Below are 21,967 nucleotides of genomic sequence, written 5' to 3' on the forward strand. Positions count from 1 at the left end.
TCTGGAGAGGAACAGAGTGGTTTTCAATATGCTGGCAGTTCACGTGGGAGGAGAAATAACGCAGTTATTAAAACGAAGCTCACCAACAACTTTTCTTCCTTCCTTCCTGTATTAAAGTGGTGATGGGTGCTGGAAAAAAAGGGAGGTTTCCAACTAACCAAATTCCTGGTTCGAAAATGCTGGAGAAGCAAACTGCTATGGGTGTGTCAAGATCCAGCTGCTCTTTTCTTTTTTTTCCCCCCACATAAAAAAATATTAGGAGATTATGGGATACGCCTAAAAATTATTCTTTGCAGCATCAACCTTTCAGGACAGTATGCTTTCCTGAGGATTTAATTAAAAGAAATTTGAGATGCGTATTTAGATGAAGTCTTCTCAAGCTGATCATTTTGATGAAAGGGAATTGGCTGTGAGACGTCTCAACTTTTCCCTGACTTCTCCCATCTTCTCCCACTTTTGTGATTGTCTGTGTGGGCCTCATTAGGTTATCTTTGCTGAGATTTGTTCGCAGCTTTATTATGAAGTGCCAGAGAATTCCCTCCTGCTGCGTTTGCCCAGCACGGATGCTGTTAAAGGATCATGATATAAGGGCCTAGATTTTTTTCTCCCTAAACTGTGGTGGTGAAAATACCACTTGTTTTCTGCTAACTGAAGCTTTTCCACATATCTTGAAAGTGGAGCCCGAAAGCTGTGGTAGAGATTGCAACAGAACCGAGGGTTGGGGCCGGTTTCACAATCCAGCCCTACGCGAGGGATCGTTTCACCAGTAAAGTGGTTCCCTGGCTCTAGGCAGTTTCAGCCCTAAGAGACTGACACTCAGGGGGCGGGGGCATGTGGCGGGGGAGTGAGGGGAATGAGGGCCTTGGGCAGGGAGGGAGGCATCACAAGCCCCTTTGGGTGTATTGAACATTCCAGAAGCTGCTGTCCTGATGGTGCTCAGGCCTGACATATACACCAGGTGGCCCACCCCAGAGATGCCCCAGCTGTCATCTGCTGGAGCAGCAGTGTTCCAGGACCACAGCCCAGGGTCAGGGCCTGGCCCCATTGTGATAAACCATGGGCCCATTCCCATCGCCACACATTGCATCATCTTCTGGCCACTCTCAAGGTATCTGGGAGTCGTTTGGTTGCATCGTGGCAAAAAAACAACTAGTGAGATGAAACGCAGATTCCTTGCTCACTGGCGGAGCAGGAGGGAGGGAAGGCAGAAACACCATTCACCACTCATGTCCGGAACCAAATTGCAAGGCGCCCGCTGAGCCCTCCTTGGCAGAGTCCACGCTGGGAAAGAACAGTCCCAGTGAGGAGTCACTCTGTCATATTTTTTAAACGCTCATTTACGTCTTTGACATTTTGTGTTATTTTACACAAAATGGCAATTTGAAGATAAAAAAGAAAATTCTATTTTGAAAAATTTTGTTTTCCTTAATCATTGGTCCATGCCACCTGATGCAAAGAGCTGACTCACTGGAAAAGACCTTGATGCTGGGAAAGATTGAGGGTTAAAGGAGAAGAGGGCAGCAGAGAATGAGATGTTTAGATAGCATCATTGACTCAATGGACATGAATTTGAGCAAACTCTGGGAGATGGTGGAGGACAGAGGAGCCTGGTGTGCTGCAGTCCATGGGGTTCAAAAACAGACATGACCAGCTTTCAAAAGTACAAAAATAGATATTAGGGCTGAGTTCCCAGTAGAAATAAAGCAATTGGTTGTGTGTTTGAAAAGTAACCTGATACATTAAAAACAACAAAACTTTAGTTAAATCCTCATTTTGAAACTCTGAAAAAGACTTAATAATGCTGATTTTGGCTTTTTCTTAACTGAGATTTGTAATTGGATAGTCAAGACTGACAGTTTACTTCGAAATGCTGATGAGATTTAAAATACTCAAGTGCATAAATATATATTATATATAAAGTTTATATAGTACATAAAATATATGTATATATTATATATGTATGCTGTATGCAAAGCACACAAACAGCTCTACTGAGGTGAAATTTACATATACTGTACATAATGTAAAGTTGTATGATTTAACATGTATATATGCCTGTGAAACCAACATCACAATTAGAATATTGAACGCCTCCATCACCCCCAAGAGTGACCTCACACCCCTTGTAATCCCTCCCTCCAGTTCCCCCCTACCCCACCCCCGCCGCACTCCCTCCCCAGGCAACTGCTGATGGGTTTGTATTCTCTAGAGATTTATGTCAAGCGTCATATGATCTGTACTCATGCATTAGGTTTTTTCATTCAGCTTGGTAACTTTAAGGCACGTCTGTGTTGTGCCCTGGGATCCCTGGTCAATTACTTTTTATTGCCGAGTAGTATTCCTTTGCGTGTGTCCACCACCATTTGTGTCTGGTGTTTGGAAGCTGAGGACTCATGGTAAAATACAGTGTGGAAACTCATTTATACTGATAGTAAGAGTACTACTCTGATTTTCCCAAAGACCAATTGAGACAGTAAATACGTAACAGATGTCGAACACAGGATAAGATGTAATGGGGTAAAGAAACACAGGGCCCGTTTCGCCCCGGGGAGATGTTGGATTGAGGCTGCCTAATTAGCATACACCATTTCAAACTGGCATGAAGCTCAGTAGGGTTAAGTAGACTTATTATTTGAAGACTCTTAGTTCCTTGATTTCATTAAACAAATATTTTTGTGCCTGGCCTCCGTCTGGCCCAGGTCTAGGCCCCATGGGGACACAGCAAGGAACCCGACTTCTCTCTAGCTCTCCAGAAGTTCACGGCCAATAGGTGATGTGAGACATAAACAGAAGTATTTATGAAGCAAAAGGTAGGCGTGAGGGCTGCAATAAGAGAGGCATAAACAGCGGAGGATGTTCAGCGGTGGAGGAAATTGTTTCCAGCCGGGAGGAATCCGTGAGCTTGTTTGCAGGTGGTGACGTTCTAGCAGGGCCATGAAGGAAGGTTCCAGCTAAAAAATAGATGCAGACATGAGAGGACACCAGCCCAGCCCAGAGAGGACGTTAGCAGGGGCGGGGAGGAGGAGAGAGGGGAGGAGTAAGCCATGGGGCCAGGGGGAGGTCTGTTCCGGGCCTGGCCCCTTGGCGTACAGATGGTCATCGAATCCCTGGGTGTCTGTCCCGATGCGTCCTGTGTATGAGGACATCAGTCATCCTGGATTAGGGGCCACCCACCCTGATGCCCTCATGTTAACTTGCTCCCCTCTGTAAACCCCTGAATGCATAGTAAATGGCTTCAGTCATGTCCAGCTCTTTTGTGGCCCTGTGGACTGTAGCCTGCCAGGCTCCTCTGTCCATGGGGTTCTCCAGGCAAGAATGCTGGAGTGGGTTGCCATGCCCTCCTCTAGGGGATCTTCCTGACCAGGGATCAAACCCGCATCTCTTAGGGTTTCCTGCATTGGCAGGAGGGTTCCTTACCACTAGTGGCACTTGGGAAGCCCCTCACCTACAAATAAAGTCACATTCCAAGGTCCTGGGATTCAAACTCTGACATATATTTGGGGTGACAGAGAATTCAAGCTGTAACCCAGGGTTGGGAGTGTGGGTTCTATCATTTAGGCAAAGGGGCACCATGGAGAATTTTAGGTCAAGGACACCAGCAAAGCTTCCAAATGTTAATCTGGCAATTTGTGCAAAATGGGTTGAAGAAAGGAGAGGATGGGTGGGGAACAGCGAGAGGGGCTCTGTTGGGAGCCAGGCCGGGTTCCCTGGTGGAGCTGAAGCAAGTGTGGTGGGAAAAGTGGGTCTGGCTGTTAAGGGATGAGCAGTGACCAAGATGGAATGGCCAGGAGGCCTCTTCTCCGTGCTTTGGGGTGAAGAGCTGTCTCTGAGCATGTTAGTCCGTTGTCGATGGTAGGGATTAAAAAGCACTGTACCAGAGCACCAGATTTGAGCTCCCCGCGTCATACAGCAAATTTCCATTGGCTATCTAATTTTACACAGAGGGGTGGGATGGAGTGGGAGGGAGTTTCAAGAGGGAGGAGACATACATATACCTGTGGCTGATTCACAAGGACGCTTACTCCTTGGAAGAAAAGTTATGATCAACCTAGATAGCATATTCAAAAGCAGAGACATTACTTTGCCAACTAAGGTCCATCTAGTCAAGGCTATGGTTTTTCCTGTGGTCATGTATGGATGTGAGAGTTGGACTGTGAAGAAGGCTGAGCGCCGAAGAATTGATGGTTTTGAACTGTGGTGTTGGAGAAGACTCTTGAGAGTCCCTTGGACTGCAAGGAGATCCAACCAGTCCATTCTGAAGGAGATCAACCCTGGGATTTCTTTAGAGGGAATGATGCTGAAGCTGAAACTCCAGTACTTTGGCCACCTCATGCGAAGAGTTGACTCATTGGAAAAGACTCTGATGCTGGGAAGGATTGGGGGCAGTAGGAGAAAGGGACAACCGAGGATGAGATGGCTGGATGGCATCAAGGACTTGATGGACAGGAGTCTGAGTGAACTCTGGGAGATGGTGATGGACAGGGAGGCCTGGCGTGCTGCGATTCATGGGGTCACAAAGAGTCAGACACGACTGAGCGACTGAACTGAACTGACTGTGGCTGATTCATGTTGATATATGGCAGAAACCAACACAATATTGTAAACCAACTATCATCCAATTCAAAATGAATTAATTTAACAACAACAAAAAAGGACCATAACTTGTGTTGTTGTTTAGTCGCTCAGTTTTGTCCAACTCTTTACAACCCTATGGACTACAGCATAGCAGTCTTCCCTTTCCTTCACTATCTTCCAGAGTTTGCTCAAAACTCATGTACATTGAGTCAATGATGCCATCCAACCATCTCATCCTCTGTCACCCCCTTCTTTTGCCTTCAGTCTTTACCAGCATCAGGGTCTTTTCCAGTGAGTTGGCTCTTCACCTGAGGTGGCCAAAGTATTGGAGCTTCAGGATCAGTCCTTCCAATGAATATTCAGGGTTGATGTCTTTTAGGATTGACTGGTTTGCTCTCCTTGCAGTTCAAGGGACTCTCCAGAGTCTTCTCCAACACCACAGTTCAAAAGTATCAATTCTTCAGCACTCAGCCTTCTTCATGGTCCAGCTCTCACATCTGTACAAGACTACTAGAAAAATCATAGCTTTGATCTTGTGAGAAAAGGTGAATTTTTTTATGCACTGTCTTTTAGAGTTTGTGGCAGAATTTGTCTTTATTCACAGAAGGATCAGTACCTCATTATTCATCACCTTTGATCAGGAATCAACTGTAATCTTTCATGTGGGCAGTTGGGTCTATTATTATAGAAGCAGCCCAGAGGGTTAGTCTTACTACAAATTTTTACCTTATGGTAAATACAATAAAATAACTGTATATGTCTTGTCTGATATGACTGGTCTCTGCTGAGATGCCCTAGAACAGAGCCTGTTGCTCTGGGTCATAGACATCTGTAGGCTCCCAGTAAGTATGATTGTTCCATAGTAGATACTCAGGGAAAGCCATCGTGTGGTCCTGGTGGGCACCCAGAGGATGTTTGCTGAATGAATGGATGAAAGAGAAAGCATGTGAATTGTTTTATTTATTTCTTTTATTAAGACTGTATATTTTTGGAGCAGTTTAAGGTTTACAGCAAAACTGAGGGGACAGTAAGGAGATTGCGCATGTTCCCCCGCCGCCCACATATACCCAGCTTCCACCAATATCAGCTTCCCCCCGCCAGAGCAGAGTGTCTCTTACAGTTGATGAACCTGCACTGGCACATGACAGTCATCCAAAGCCCATGGTTTGCATCAGGCTTCATTCTCAGGGAGAGAAAGTTTTTAGCTTGTTTTTCCTCCCATTGTGAAGACTCATATGTGCTGAGTTTGGTTTTCATGTTTCAGGCACGGAGACCATAAGTTTGAACAACTGGCCATGGCTTGTGTTTTTAAAATGGAAATCGTGGCATGCACAGACTTTGAAATGATTGTTACAGATGAGTGAAAATGCAGTGGCTTGCAGCTAAAATGAAGGGTTGTGATAGGATAGATTCCCGTTAAATCAACCAAAGTAACAATGTGTGTTGTCATTTAGATTCCTGAGCTGGTCATCTCAGCGTGAGCTTTAAAAGCTTTTTACCAAGGTGTAAGCCTCTGTTGTCTGTCTGTGTGAAGTATGATGGAGCTTAGATTTGGGGAGGCTTCATGTTGTCGTTTAGTCACGTATTCGTGTCTTACTCTTATGGACTGTAGCCCGCCAGGCTCCTGTGTCCATGGAATTCTCCAGGCAAGAATACTGGAGTGGGTTGGTATTCCCTTCTCCAGGGAATCTTCCCAACTTAGGAATCGAACCTGCGTGTCCTGCATTGCAGGTGGGTTCTTTATTACTGAGCAACTGGGATGGCCCAGAGTTCATGTACACAGCTCTAAGGAATGCCTTGGTGTAATTGCGAGGATACAGTAATCAGAGATAAGAGTGCGTTTTGAGAAAGTTAAATACTGAAAATATAGGGAATTATTTTAAAGATTATTCTTGTGACAGAAATTCCTTGAAAATAGCCTGCTGATGTATTTTATTTGTGATAAAGTAAATTGCAGTGACGTCTTGGGTGGTGGGCCAGCCTAGCGCCTGGCTTATTATGAGGATGAGAATTACTACTCAGACCATAGATCTTAGTTGTTTTATATTAAACAAAACAAAATAATGCAATCTATGTTATTTTTCTTAAATGAGTTTTAAAGCGTTGGACAGCAAGCTGCAGCCCCTCTTCACCACCTCAGAGTCTGTATATTTGTCTCCCTCTCCCCTCAATTTACAAGAACCGTGATGCCCCAAAGCGTTTCTCCAGGTTGCTACACCCTATCATGCTACAGCCCCTGCATACTTGGGTTCTGGGCTGGTTTTCTCAGAAAAGCATCACCCCTCAAATTCCTTAAGAAAGGACTTCTCTGGTGGGGCAGTGAATAAGAATCCGTCTGCCAGCGCAGAAGAGATGGGTTCAATCCCTGGTCCGGGAAGATTCCACGTGCTGCAGAGCCATCAAGCCCGTGCGCCACAACTGCTGAGCCTGTGCTCCAGAGCCCGTGCTCCTCAACAAGGGAAGTCACTGCAGGGAGATGCCCGTGCTCCACAACTGGAGAGTAGCCCCTGCTCGCCACAACTAGAGAACGCCTGTGCAAAGGAACTAAGACCCAGTGCAGCCAAAAATAAATTAATTTTTTGTATTTCCTCAAGAAAAAAATCAAGTTCCACAAGCCAGCATGAGCACGAGGGTTCAGTGAAGACTGCAGCACCACAAGCAGCTTGGCAGACGTGGCGGACGAGGGTTCAGGGAAGACTGCAGCACCACAAGCAGCTTGGCAGACGTGGCGGACGAGGGTTCAGGGAAGACTGCAGCACCACAAGCAGCTCGGCAGACGTGGCGGACGAGGGTTCAGGGAAGACTGCAGCACCACAAGCAGCTCGGCAGACGTGGCGGACGAGGGTTCAGCGAAGACTGCAGCAGCACAAGCAGCTCGGCAGACGTGGCGGACGAGGGTTCAGCGAAGACTGCAGCAGCACAAGCAGCTCGGCAGACGTGGCGGACGAGGGTTCAGCGAAGACTGCAGCAGCACAAGCAGCTCGGCAGACGTGGCGGACGAGGGTTCAGAGAAGACTGCAGCAGCACAAGCAGCTCGGCAGACGTGGCGGACGAGGGTTCAGCGAAGACTGCAGCAGCACAAGCAGCTCGGCAGACGTGGCGGACGAGGGTTCAGCGAAGACTGCAGCAGCACAAGCAGCTCGGCAGACGTGGCGGACGAGGGTTCAGCGAAGACTGCAGCAGCACAAGCAGCTCGGCAGACGTGGCGGACGAGGGTTCAGCGAAGACTGCAGCAGCACAAGCAGCTCGGCAGACGTGGCGGACGAGGGTTCAGCGAAGACTGCAGCACCACAAGCAGCTCGGCAGACGTGGCGGACGAGGGTTCAGCGAAGACTGCAGCACCACAAGCAGCTCGGCCGACGTGGCGGATGAGGGTTCAGTGAAGACTGCAGCACCACAAGCAGCTTGGCCGACGTGGCGGACGTTTCCAACCTTGAAATCCACTGGCCACTCTAAGTCTCCTCGGAGTAAAATTCCTCCTCGCTTTTTCTCCTCCATGGCCTCCATCACCCCTTTCTATTTAAAAGCAGATAAGCGAAATTCTTTCCTTACCCCTGGCCCTCTGCTTGTCTGCACCTTCAGGCTGGAGGCGGGCTGGCTGTGGCACCATCTTCCAAAGCAGAGTTCTGCTCCTTCTAAGCAGAGGGCAGTTGACTGTGAATGTCTTGACCTCGTTTGTCTTAAGTGTGGATTTGAAAATCATAAAGTAGCACTGGCGTCACCTGGACAGTGTGAGAAATATGAAACTAGGTTGCAACACTTGGTTCTTCTCCCCCACAGTGTGGTCATAAATTAGAAAAGAAACACAACCCATGTTTTCAATTTACAGATTATTTTTTTAAACTGAGAATGAACTCCCCACCCCCCCCCCCCCGCAAAGAACATATTTTTATATCTGTAGAGAAACTCCTACTATCTTAGGATTTTCTGAGCTTCTAAGTGACTTCCACCAAGTTCCAGGTGAGGCATCTTTAAGAGCTTACCACCATCCATGGTCTTCATCCAAAGGTCCAACAATTGACTACAGATGGGGTATCGTAGCCAGTTCCCCTTTTGAATGGAAAAGCAATACAGTGGGCTCCACAGGGAATTAGTTCTGGGACATCCCATGAAACCAAAATCCACAGATTCTCAGGTTCTTTATGTAAAATGGTGTAATACTTGCACAGAACCTATACACATCCTCCTGTATACTTTTAATTGTGTCTGGATAACTCATAATACTGCATAAATGCTATGTAAGTACTTAGAGTAGCTGGGTGCGTGACACATTCGTTTTGCTTTTTTGAAACTTTCTGGAATTTTCTTTTCCATGAATGCTTTCTTTTAAAAAAATTTATTTATTTGTTTTTGGCTGCGCGGGGTCTTTGTTATTGTGCGGGCTTTTCTCTAGTTGCGGCAAGCGGGGCTACTCTCCAGCTGTGGTGCCTGTGCTCCTCATCGCGGTGGCTTCTCTTGCTGCAGAGCACAGGCTCTAGGGCTGCAGGAGCCGCAGCACGTGGACTCAGTAGTTTTGGCTCCCAGGCTCTAGAGCACAGGCTCAGCAGTTGTTGCTCCAAGGCATGTGGGATCATTCCAGATCAGGGATCGAATCCACGTCTCCTGCATTGGCAGGCAGATTCTTTACCATTGAGCCACCAGAGAAGCCCTTCCATGAATACTTTGAACCCGTGGTTGATTGATCTGAATGTACCAAGAACACCTGGTGGGTGGCTGCAAGGAGAGGGCAGCTGCAAGGGGAAGGGCTGCTGCAAGGAGGGCGGCTGCAAGGGGAAGGGCGGCTGGCAGACATGGAAGCTGAGAGAGAAGAGAAAGCACGGAGTGACCAGAGCTGAGGGAGGGAGGTTGCCAAACAAGACAAAGGACATGGAAGAGAAGCTTTCGAAATTATTGTGACTTCTGCAGGAGAATTTAAGGAAATCATGCTTCTTCTTTTAAAAAAAAAGAGGAAATAATCAAAAGAGTTATTCAGTGGCTCTGAGAAGAAAGATCTGGATTTCTGAACCACAGAAAATCGCCCTTGGGCCAAGCATCACGCCAAAGGCTGAGGCTGCAGCTGTTCTTGTGTCCATACCGTGGGAACCTGGGGGCTGTGCACACGGGGAGGGGTGGGGTGGAGGCTGCCGCTCTCTGGTCCTGACTCCAGGAATCAGGGGACGGGGTGTGGCTTTGAGAAGTGGAATCGTATAGACTGTAGTGGGAAAAGCAGCCTGCTGAAGCCTTGGCCCTTCCCCAAAGAATTTCTTTAGGGTATTGTGGGCCTTTGTTAATGTTGGATTATTCAGCCTCCGGAAAGCTGGGGCTGCACTTGGGCCTTGTGGGCCCCCCACACTTGCTGGCCACTACCCAACTGTGGACTGGTGTTCCGTCGTATATTTCCCTGAGTGAAGAACTTAAGCTAAGAATGTGGAACATTCATCCTTGGAACACACATATAAGCTGTATTTCATGCTGCTGGGCACGCCCTGCACTTGGAGATGATGTCATTTTTAGCAATGAGAGTCTGCTCCGAGGGAAAGCACCCCCGCTTTTATAGTAAATCTGAAAATGACACTTCACTGTCAATTGCAGCTGAGTCGGGACAGCCTCATGGCTGAGTCACTGGACATTTCTCCAGTCGACTTTGTCCTAGGAACTTGTTCTGTCCTCAGGGTTAAGGGTGATCAGTTGTGGAAAACTTTTACTTATTTGCTGTATGATCAGAGCATAAAATAAAGAGGATTTTAGGGTTTGAAATCTAACTTGCCATCCTAAGTACCCAAAGAAATTACTCCGAGAGGAAACAGGAAAAGAAACAGCTTACAACTGTGGTTTCTCCAGCAATTATCAATATCAGTTATCTCAGATATGCAGACAGTGGGCTTCCTGGGTGTAGTGGTAAAGAGCCCACCTGCTAATGCAGGAGATAGAAGAGACCTGGGTTCAATCCCTGGGTCGGGAAGATCCCCTGGAGAAGGGAATGGCAACCCGTTCCAGTATTCTTGCCTGGAGAATCCCATGGACGGAGAAGCTTGGCGGGCTACAGTCCATGGGGTCACAAAGAGTTGGACACAACTGAAGCCACTTAGCACATGCAGATAACACCACTGTTATGGCAGAAAGCAAAGAAGAACTAAAGAGCCTCTTGATGAAGGTGAAAGAGGAGAGTGAAAAAGCTGGCCAACTCAACATTCAAAAAACAAAGATCATGGCATCCAGTCCCATCACTTCATGGCAAACAGAAAGGGAAACAATGAAAACAGTGACAGACTTTATTTTCTTGGGCTCCAAAATCACTGCAGATGGTGACTGCAGCCATAAAATTAAAAGATGCTTGCTTCTTGGAAGAAAAGCTATGACAAACACAGACAGTGTATTAAAAAGCAGAGACATTATTTTGCTGACAAAGGTTCATATAGTCAAAGCTATGGTTTTTCCAGTAGGATATGAGAGTTGGACCATAAAGAAGGCTGAGCACTGAAGAATTGATGCTTTCGAACTGTGGTGTTAGAGAAGACTCTTGAGAGTCCCTGGGACTGCAAGGAGATCCAACCAGTCCATCCTAAAGGAAATTAGTCCTGAATATTCATTGGAAGGACTGATGCTGAATCTGAAGCTCCAATACTTTGGCTACCTGATGCGTAGAGCCAGTTCATTAGAAAAGACCCTGATGCTATGAAAGATTGCAGGCAGGAGAAGAAGGGGACGACAGAGGATGAGATGGTTGGACGGCATCACTGACTCAATGGACATGAGTTTGAGCAAGCTCTGGGAGATGGTGAAGGATGGGGAAACCTGGCATGCTGCAGTTCATGGGGTTGAAAAGAGTCAGACAACTGAGCAACAGCAAGTATCTCCTTTGTTTTGGGAAAGAGGCAATCTCCAATATGCACACCTTCATTTTCAACACATTGCTTTGGTCTAAGAGCTGCGATTTAAGAAATGTACAAAGCTATATTGTAATTTGATTTATTATTTTTTAAATTATTTTTTGGGTGGCTGTGCTGGGTCTTCATTGCTGTGTGTGGGCTTTCTCTAGTTGCAGAGAGCAGAGGCTAGTCTTGAGTTGTTTTGCTTGGACTTCTCATCACAGTGGCTTCTCTTATTGTGTAGCATGGGCTCTAAGTTCAAGAGCTCAGTAGTTGTGACACACGGGCTTAGTTGCTCTGAAACATGTGGAATCTTCCCAGACCAGGGATCGAACCCATGTCCTCTGCATTGGGAGGTGAACTCTTAACCACTAGACCACTAGGGAAGCCCTGTAATGCAGTTTTAATTACGCCTCACCAATCTGCCTTTGAGATCCATTAGGTACATTTTGTATTTCAGAAATATATTTGCCTAAGCCTTTTGACTTTTAAAACTTAGATTGATCCACCTAAGGAGTCAAGTAAAATATTTAACATTTCTTTTCTTTCATGTTATTAATTTCTCCATCAGTTCAGTTCAGTCTCTCAGTCGTGTCTGACTCTTTGCGACCCCATGAATCGCAGCACGCCAGGCCTCCCCGTCCATCACCAACTCCCAGAGTTCACTCAGACTCACGTCCATCGAGTCAGTGATGCCATCCAGCCATCTCATCCTCTGTCATCCCCTTCTCCTCCTGCCCCCAATCCCTCCCAGCATCAGTCTTTTCCAATGAGTCAACTCTTCGCATGAGGTGGCCAAAGTATTGGAGTTTCAGCTTTAGCATCAGTCCTTCCAATGAATGCCCAGGACTGATTTCCTTCAGAGTGGACTCGTTGGATCTCCTTGCAGTCCAAGGGACTCCCAGGAGTCTTCTCCAACACCACAGTTCAAAAGCATCAATTCTTCAGTGCTCAGCTTTCTTCACAGTCCAACTCTCACATCCATGCATGACCACTGGAAAAACCATAGCCTTGACTAGATGGACCTTAGTCGGCAAAGTAATGTCTCTGCTTTTGAATATACTATCTAGGTTGGTCATAACTTTTCTTCCAAGGAGTAAGCATCTTTTAATTTCATGGCTGCAGTCACCATCTGCAGTGATTTTGGAGCCCCCCAAAATAAAGTCTGACACTGTTTCCACTGTTTCCCCATCTATTTCCCATGAAGTGATGGGACCAGATGCCATGGTCTTCGTTTTCTGAATGTTGAGCTTCAAGCCAACTTTTTCACTCCCCTCTTTCACTTTCATCAAGAGGCTTTTTAGTTCCTCTTCACTTTCTGCCATGAGGGTGGTGTTATCTGCATATCTGAGGTTACTGATATTTCTCCCCGCGATCTTGATTCCAGCTTGTGCTTCTTCCAGCCCAGCATTTCTCATGATGTACTCTGCATATAAGTTAAATAGGCACGGTGACAATATACAACCTTGACGTACTCCTTTTCCTATTTGAAACCAGTCTGTTGTTCCATGTCCAGTTCTAACCGTTGCTTCCTGACCTGCATACAGGTTTCTCAAGAGGCAGGTCAGGTGGTCTAGTATTCCCATCTCCTTCAGAATTTTCCACAGCTTATTGTGTTTCACACAGTCAAAGGCTTTGGCATAGTCAATAAAGCAGAAATAGATGTTTTTCTGGAACTCTCTTGCTTTTTTGATGATCCAGCGGATGTTGGCCATTTGATCTCTGGTTCCTCTGCCTTTTCGAAAACCAGCTTGAACATCTGGAAATTCACAGTTCACATATTGCTGAAGCCTGGCTTGGAGACTTTTGAGCATTACTTTACTAGTGTGTGAGATGAGTGCAATTGTGCGGTAGTTTGAGCATTCTTGGGATCTAATTAGAAATGTGTCATGTAGCAGAAAAAGATGAGAATTGTGATAAAAATTTGTATTGGAGCATAGTTGATGTACAGTGTTGCTTTAGTTTCTGCTGCACAGCGAAATGGATCAGTTATACATGTACATGTGTCTGCTCTTTTTTAGATTCTTTTCCCATACAGACCATTGTAGAGTACTGAATAGAGTGCTGTGCTCTACCATAGGTCCTTATTAGTTATCTACTTTAGATAGAGTGGTGTGTATATGTTAATCCTGATCTATGGGTGATGTGCTTTAACCTGGAAGAAGGCTCTCTGGTTTCTTCACTCACTCTCATGTGGCGGGGCGGGGGCCGCTTTTCCCAATGTGGACAGTCAGCATTAGATGGAACATGGGGATCAGAATCACTTCCCCAGCCTATCTTGTCCGTACACATGGTTTCAAATGGCCGACTTTTGGATCATCCGTGGACACAGTGGACTTGGACGGGAAGTACTTCTTCTGCTTGTGCAGAACCCCTTTTCCTTCACATAGTTCTGAAATCCCTTCCAGCTTCAAACTCTACAACCTCCATAGTATTTACTTTCGGCAAACTGCTAATTCAATAAAAAACTCAATTATTCACTGATTGGTAGGACAGCAAACAAACAAACAAAAAAAAATCCGTTTGTCACAGGCAGGTCCTAGAACATCAGTCCACTGTCTTGGCCATTTCTCAATTGGAAAACCGGGGCCCGACTTTGTAAAAGTGAATTACTCTGTAAAAAGGAAATTGTGACCCATGCCACAACACGGGTGAGCCTCAGGTGAAGGGGATCAGGACAGACCACCTCAAAACCTACCACTTTGGCATACTGATTATTATGAGCTGAAAGCTGTTGAGAAACCACAGAGACAAGACCTTTCTTTTGAAGAAAATAAAAGTTCCTGATGACTGCACGGGGTCCCTGTTGCCGCATGCAGGCATCGCTGGTTGCGGGGAGTGGGCTTCACAGTGCGGCGGCTCCTCTTGTGGAGCGCGGGCTCTGGGATGTGTGGGTTCCGTGGTTGTGGCCACGAGCCGAGTTGCCTCACGGCATGTGGAATCCTCCCGGACCGGGGATTGAACCCATGTCCCCTGCATTGGCATGTGGACTCCCAAGCACTGGACCACCAGGGAAGCCCGAGACAAGACCTTTCTGAAATCCCCATTGATGTCCCAAAGCAGCACCTGTACAGGGATGAGAGGAGGGAACCTTACCACCAAAGGCAGAGAACAGCACCGGCAGGAGTCTGCCTAAACAAACCTCACTAAGGCGGCCCTCAGCACCTGTTCCTTTCCTACCCGTAGCCCCACGATTTGTTGCTCCTTGAAGCCTGAACTCTCTTTTCTCTGTCTGGTGCCTTCTCCATAATTGATCACCTTTTGTTAAAATGGTACCTAAGGCTCTGAGTCTAACTGCTACTTTGAGTTTTCACTTCTTTCCCATGAGGCCTCTGGGCACATAAAAATATTAACATCAGTAAAATTTGTATGTCTTTTTCTCCTGTTAATCTATTTTTTGTCAGTTTGATTCACAGGCCCCAGGAACAAATGTAAGAGGGTAGAAAGTGTTAGTCCCTCAGTCGTGTCTGACTCTTTGCAATCCCATAGACTGTAGCCCGCCAAGCTCCTCTGTCCATGGGATTTTCCAGGCAAGAATACTGGAGTGGGTTGCCATTCCCTTCTCCAGGGGATTTTCCCGACCCACAGATTGAACCTGAGTCTCCAGCATTGCAGGCAGATTCTTTACCATCTGAACCACCAGGGAAGCCCCATAAAAGGGTAGAAGAAAAGTTTTTTCCTCTCCTACAAGGACATTATGCTAAGTAACACAAAGCCAGTTACAAAAGGACAAATACTATGTGACTCTACTTACATGATGTACCGAGAACAGTCAGATTTATGGAGACAAGAATGTGGTTGCCAGAGGCTGGGAGGTGGGGGCTGGGGAGTTAGTGTTTAATATGGGTGCAGAGTCTCAGTTTAGGGTGATAAAAATCTTCTGTAGATGGTGTTGATGGTGGTGGTGATGTTTGTACGACATTGTGAATATACTTGTGCCACTGAACTGTGCTGTTAGAAATGGCCAAGACAGTAAACTGGCGGTAATGTGTATTTTAACCACAGTTTAAAAAAAAAAGTGGAATTGTTGTGGCTGGCCTAAACTGCTCTATGGAAAACCTGGAGCAGTAGCCGAGTGTCAGACACCCGTCAGCCCTGAGTGCGCATTCGGAAACTGGGAGGTGACTTCTCAAGTTTACATGTGTGAACTTTCCTTTCCCTGGAAAGTGAAAGAAAGTGAAAATGTTAGTTGGTCAGTCTTGTCCGACTCTTTGCAACCCCATGGACTGTGACCTGCCAGGCTTCTCTGTGTATGGGATTTCCCAGGCAAGAATACTGGAGTGGGTTGCCATTTCCTTCTCCAGGGGTTTTCCTGACCCAGGAATTGAACCTGCATCTCCTGCTCCGGGGGAGGAGGTTATTTCCCCGCACCTGGGTGCTCTCTACTCAGGAGAGGAAGCGCCTTTTCTCCATCATCTGTCCCATTCTGAATGATCCTGTGTGGAACCACACACGTGGAATGAAGCAACAAGAGCTGGCTCCAGGTTCTTTGGGGCCAGCCAGTGTCTGGAGGATGGAGAGGAATTTACTAGAAAGTCTGTTCTTGGGAGAAATCCCAGTCAAGTGAGTGTCCCCCAGGGGCCGCCAGGCTTTCAATTTGGAGTGTAAAATAAAACACAGGTAAACACTGAATGCAGGGAAAGGACCCATGCCTCGTGTAACCGCTGTGCAACGGATCCTGTGCCGGTGACGGGTAGTTGTTTCGAGGGCACGTGTTCCGCTTGCTGCTGGGGACACGCAAGGAGAAATCAGATGAACAGATAGACATAGGCCCTTGCTGTTCCCTTGACAATCTTGTGCCTGTCTTGGCCAGACCTGTCCTGCAGAACTTCCTGTGCTGATGGAGACGTTAACGTTGTTTATCTAACACTGTGGTCGCTGTGGCTGCAAAGCATGTGAAATGTGGATAGTGTGACTGAGCAACTAGATGTTCAGTTTAATTTAATTTTAATCAGTTTGTATTTAAACAGCTGCCCCAGATAACAGCTGTCTTCTTGGAAAGCACAGTGCTGGCTTACCTTCTGATGTTGAGTCTTATCCTGTTCCCATGACTGTGGACCCTAGGGCTTGATTGGGTTCTGGTAGGACTCCGGAGGGCTTCCCTGGTGGCTCAGCAGTAAAGAGTCCACCTGCCAGTGAAGGAGATGCAGGTTTGATCCCTGGGTCAGGAAGATTCCCCTGGAGAAGGGAATGGCAACCCACTCTAGTACTCTTGCCTGGAGAATCTCATGGACAGAGGAGCCTGGTGGGCTACAGTCCATGGGGTCGCAAAAAGTCAGACTCGACTTAGAGACTAAACCACAACAGGACTCAGGAAGCCACTTCTTCTGGGTGAGACCTGGGGATCGATCGCTCTGGGGCTTTAATTTTTATTTATTTACTTTTGGCTGTGCTGGGTCTTCAGTGCTGCAAAGGCTCTTCTTGAGTTGCGGTGAGCAGAGGGCTCCTCTCTAGTTGCAGTGCACAGGCTGCTCATTGCAGTGGCTTCTCTTGTTCTGGATCAAAGGCTCTAGGGTGCACGGGTTTCAGTAGTTGTGGTGCACAGGCATAGCTGCTCTGTGTCATGTGGGATCTTCCCTGACCAGGGATCGAACCTGTGTCCCCTACATTGGCAGGTGATTCTTATCCACTGCACCACAAGGGAAATCACCCTGGGTTTTTCTGTATGGACGTTCAGTTCAGTTCAGTCGCGTCCAACTCTTTGTGACCCCATGAATCGCAGCACACCAGGCCTCCCTGTCCATAACCAACTCCCGGAGTTCACTCGGATTCACGTCCATCGAGTCAGTGATGCCATCCAGCCATCTCATCCTCTGTCATCCCATTCTCCTCCTGCCCCCAATCCCTCCCAGCATCAGAGTCTTTTCCAATGAGTCAACTCTTCGCATGAACATTGGACTCTCCCAAACCTGGTCAAAGGTGGGCCTAGTGTCATTAGTTAATTGATCAATCAGTTATTGATTAGCAATTAATAAGTTATTTATTCAGCACAGTAGGACAGTGTGAAGAACAGAGACATTGTGGGGAACAGAGCTACCAGGCGTTCTTGCTTTCTTGGGGTTTTGGGCTGCAGAGAGAAGGATGAATTCCTGACAAGCACATTCAAGTGTAATTGGAAACAGGTGAAGGAAGGTCTCACCTCCTGCTAGGAAGGCATTTTCCTGGGAATGACATCAAATGGAAGCACAGTCACTTTGTCCCCTTGTGTGTTAACAGGGACACTTCCCATCACATGGTCCCTGAGTTTTGAGTCAGCTTTTCTAGGCCTTTTCTCCCACCTGGCTTCTCATTAGCATCTCCTGGGCTCATGTGGTGCCTTGACCCAGGCGAACTTGTAAAAATGGTGAACTCTTGTCTCACCCTCCCCCACAAAAAACCCAAAAGGACTTCAGAGGGGAGGAGGGGAGTTAGGTGAGGCTGTGGGGCAGCTCATTGCCTGCCCTCCCCCTCCACCCTGCCCCCAAGGGGCCCTGAGGCAGCTGGTCAGGGCTCCCCAGGGCACAGGATGCTGTTCCAGTCCTGACCCGAGGCTGGGATGGGGGCCAAGGCTCCAGCCCCGCCTGCCGTGACTCTGTCCCTTTGGCTACAGGCCCTCCTCGGCCGCCCCAGCTGGGTGCAGCTCGCTGATTCAGGGAATGTCTATGGAGCTTCATCCTAGCACCAGTCCAGTGGCTCCATTCACTCCCTGCCAGAGTCTGGGGTGCTTCTCAATTCTGGCTGTACTCAGCCATTACGTGGGGAGTTTCTGCAAGGTACACACACCCAGGGACCCCCTGCTCCAGACCAATGAAATCAGAATTTTGAGGATAAAGGCCTGGACTTATTTCGAAAGTTCCCTGGGGAACTCCCTGGTGGTGCGGTGGATGAGACTCCGCCTGCTAATGCAGAGGACACGGGTTCGATCCCTGGTCCGGGAAGATCCCACTTGCTGCCGACCAGATGAGCCCATGCACCACGACTAGAGAGTGGTGCCCCGCCCCTGCCCCATCCACCAACTTGAGAAAGCCTGTGTGCAGCAACAAAGACCCAGAGCAGCCAGAAATAAACGAATAATAAAATCTTTTTAAAAAAGCTCCTTGGTGGGAATACTGTTCCACAACGCCAGAGTGATGGGGAGCAGGCCTGGGGATGCTACTTGGGGCCTGCCCACCTTCTGGGGAGCCCCTGGCTGCCCTTGGTGGAGGGCAACCCCATTTCTTGGGGACACCCTAGAAATGCTGTGGGACCAAACATCTCCTGCTTCCCCCATGACACCCCCTCCCCTCAACTGAGGCCTGGGGACCCGCAGATGCCTCGGGCATTGTATCCTCCTGCGCAGGGAGGTGGCCGTGAGCTTTCCCACAGTGGAGGTGGCCCCTGATGGCTTCCAGCCGTCCCCGGGGCTGGAAACTTAGTGGGAGACACGGCCAACCTGAAGTCCATTGAAACCAGAAGCCCGACAGCAACGGGAGAGGGGCGGGTGGAGAAGAAGGCGGCGCTCCGGGGAGCTTTCCTAACTTAACGAGCTGGCTCTGAAGTCATCACTGCCTTCAGGGAGAAAAATGAAGTGTGTTGGAGAACTGAGCACTTTCTTGGGCAGTGAGGGGCTAAGGCCCCCGGCTCAGGTCGGATGGAGTGGGGTAGGGGTCATCCCTAGTCCACCGGCATCAGAGCCCCTCCTCCCAGCTCAGCTGTGGTCAGAGGGCTTACTGTGGGCTGTCATCACCTGGCACATGAACAAAACCCCGGAGCAAATGCATTTTCACATTCAACCCTAAATGCTCAGAGGAACCAGGTTTTCCTGAGATCACACATTTTTCCAGCATTAGGCTGCGCTTGATCAAAACAATGAAATGGGATTTTTCTTTCTTTTCCTGTAGTTTCTGGGGCCACACAGAAGATGCTTTGGGTAGGTGGGGTGCCAGGTTGGGGGAAAGGGCAAGAGTGTACCTGGACTGAATTAGATGCTCAGGTTGCCTTCTCACCCAGCTTGTGGGGCCTTCTGGAACATCTCCGAGTGGGTGGGGTGGCTTTGAATTTAGGGCAGTTGCCAGGCAGACTGGTGGCTTCCACATGCTGGGAGGGCCGTGGCGGGTGCAGGGGAGAACATGGGTTTAAAGCCAGTCCTGGCCCTTTCTGGGGCTTCCCTGGTGACTTAGATGGTAAAGAATCCACATGTAATGCAGGAGACCCGGGTTTGATCCTTGGGTTGGGAAGATCTTCTGGAGAAGGGAATGGCAACCCATTCCAATATTCTTGCCTGGAGAGTGCTGTGGACAGAGGAGCCTGGTGGGCTGCAGTCCATGGGGTCGCAAAAGAGTCAGACACGACTGAAGTGACTGAGCATGCATGCATTCTGGCCCTTCCTGGCCATTGGGAGGAGTCACTTAACCTCTCTGAGCCTCTGTTTTCCCATCTGTGATCAGGGGATGATGTCTTCAGTGGGATCTCGATAGGGGATTTGGGAGGAATGAGAATGAAGGGCCTAGGAGGGGGCTTTTGCCTCTGCTTTGCCCCACAACCCCTTGAGCAGCCCTTTTCTGTTTTACTTATTGGGTTTTCGCATCAGTTTTCCCGAAAAAGGCTCCCACCCAAGCATCTCAAAATCCACACACCCAGGCTGCATCAGAGACCAGTCATAACAGAGCCTCTGAGGCCGGGGCCCAGATACGGGTGGTCTTTCACAGGTCCCTGGTGAATGTGATACGTGGCCAGGGTTGAGAACCATGCCCTCAAGACCAGGTGAGGGGACACTCCCACCCGGCAGTGCTGTCACCGGCCCCCCTAGAATTCCACAGGGCCGCCTTGCCCATCCTGGCCCGGGGGAGAGTGCCCGGCTCCTGCGGTTCTCAGTGTCAAGCTCGGCCCTCAGCCGGGGTGCTGGAAGTCCGTGACGTTCAGCCACTTGTGATTCTCTCAGGAATGTGACTTTGAACTCCACCTGCCATGAGGCCAGGGCCTGAGGCGGAGTCCTTTGGCTGGCTTGAGGCCCCTTGAGCAATAACCCGAAAAGGGAGCTGGCTGCTAGTGCTGGGGTTAGAAATGAAGAGCAACTAACGAGACTCGAGAAAGTTGGGGTTTCTGTCAGCAGGAGAAGCAAGGTGGATGAGGGGCCTCTCGTCTCTGTGCTGTGAGCAGGGCCCCTGGGGGTGAACTCTGGCTTGACCCCCCGGGCACCCAGGGGTCCTGGATCAGCTCTCTGCTCTAGGCTGCAGTCCAGCCTGGGTCTGACGGACTTTCCAGTGTTGCCAGGGTCTCTGTGAGATGCATGAGTGCACGTGAGTTAGTGTTAGTCGCTCAGTCGTGTCCGACTCTTTGCAACCCCATGAACTGTAGCCCGCCAGGCTCCTCTGTCCTGGGGATTCTCCAGGCAAGAATACGGGAGTGGGTTGCCACTTCCTTCTCTAGGGGATGTTCCCAACCCAGGGATTGAGCCTGGGTCTCCTGCATTGCAGGCGGATTCTTCAACATCTGAGCCACCAGGATCTCAACACAAATAGTATGAGGTGGGTCTGCAGAGGCTTACTGCTCCCTTTGCCAGTTGTCAGGAAAGAAGGTGCCAAGATAAATACATGGGGGGTGGGAGGCGAGGGTGCCAGGCATGTTTGTGTAAAACACAAACCATATGGGCCTGACTTGGCCTGGGAGAATCTCCACCAAGCAGCAAATTGTCAAATAGAAGTTTGTCAGTGAAGTAAAAGCCCAGTTTTTGAAAATTGTCCACATCCAGTGAGAGTCACACCTTCTTCCCTGGTGGCTCAGATGGTAAGGAATCTGCCTGCAATGCAGGAGACTCTAGTTTGATCCCAGGGTCAGGAAGATCTCCTGGAGAAGGGCATGGCAACCCATTCCAGTATTCTTGCTGGAGAATCCTAGTCCATAGGGCTACAAAGAGTCGGACCCAACTGAGCGACTAACGGTCTCCGTACTCTTCATGAGAGTCATGGGCCAGGGTTTTTTGAGTTGCCTGTTTCTCCAGCCTTTCAAGGGAGGGGAGCTGGGGGCAGGTGGATCCAAGAGATGGAGGAAGGAGGTGGGGGGCAGGGCTGGACTGGAGGAGACTGGTGACCCCTTGGAGTCAGACTGCAGAGAGCAGTGACCCAGGGCCTCTTCACTTGGGTGCAACCGGGAAGGCCAGGGTGTCTGCCGCAGCAACCAGTAACAAGAGATGCCACCTTGCTCTTTGGCAGGTATCGCGTGAATGTCAGACCCAGGTACGTCACCAGGTACAAGACGGTGACGCAGTTGGAATGGAGGTGCTGCCCTGGCTTCAGGGGGGGAAACTGTCAAGAAGGTCCCAGAGACCCTGGGAGGATGCTCCGCCCCACGCCCGCTCGGCCCCGCAACAGCATGAAGAAACCCACAGGTAACTCGCTGCTTTCCTGCGCTCAGCTCTGCTCATCACCGCTCCTTCCAACTCCAGGCTTTGTGAGTTACATGCGGGGCTTTCCCAGAGCTTCCAAGAACACACCCGTATGCCTGCAGGAGGCACGTGGCACACACATTGATGTGCGGAAGCAGTAGCGATTGGAAGACAAACTTTTAAAAAATAAATTGCTTTGTTA

At 48.7% G+C, this 21,967-nt stretch overlaps 1 protein-coding gene across 2 annotated transcripts in view; it reads left to right on the forward strand.

Annotated features, from left to right (window-relative positions):
- The window catches only part of EMILIN2 (elastin microfibril interfacer 2), a 59,948-nt gene that overhangs the window by 8,427 nt on the left and 29,554 nt on the right, over positions 1-21,967 (forward strand). The window contains exon 3 of one of the 2 annotated variants that reach the window (XM_052660399.1): positions 21,593-21,768. In XM_052660399.1, coding sequence (XP_052516359.1) covers positions 21,593-21,768 — 176 coding nt within the window. Of the gene's footprint in view, positions 1-21,592; positions 21,769-21,967 lie in introns of those variants that run through there. The other variant, XM_052660400.1, reaches the window with a different exon arrangement.

Source organism: Budorcas taxicolor, chromosome 22 (assembly GCF_023091745.1).
Source record: "Budorcas taxicolor isolate Tak-1 chromosome 22, Takin1.1, whole genome shotgun sequence".
In the NCBI taxonomy this organism is placed as follows: Eukaryota; Metazoa; Chordata; class Mammalia; order Artiodactyla; family Bovidae; genus Budorcas; species Budorcas taxicolor.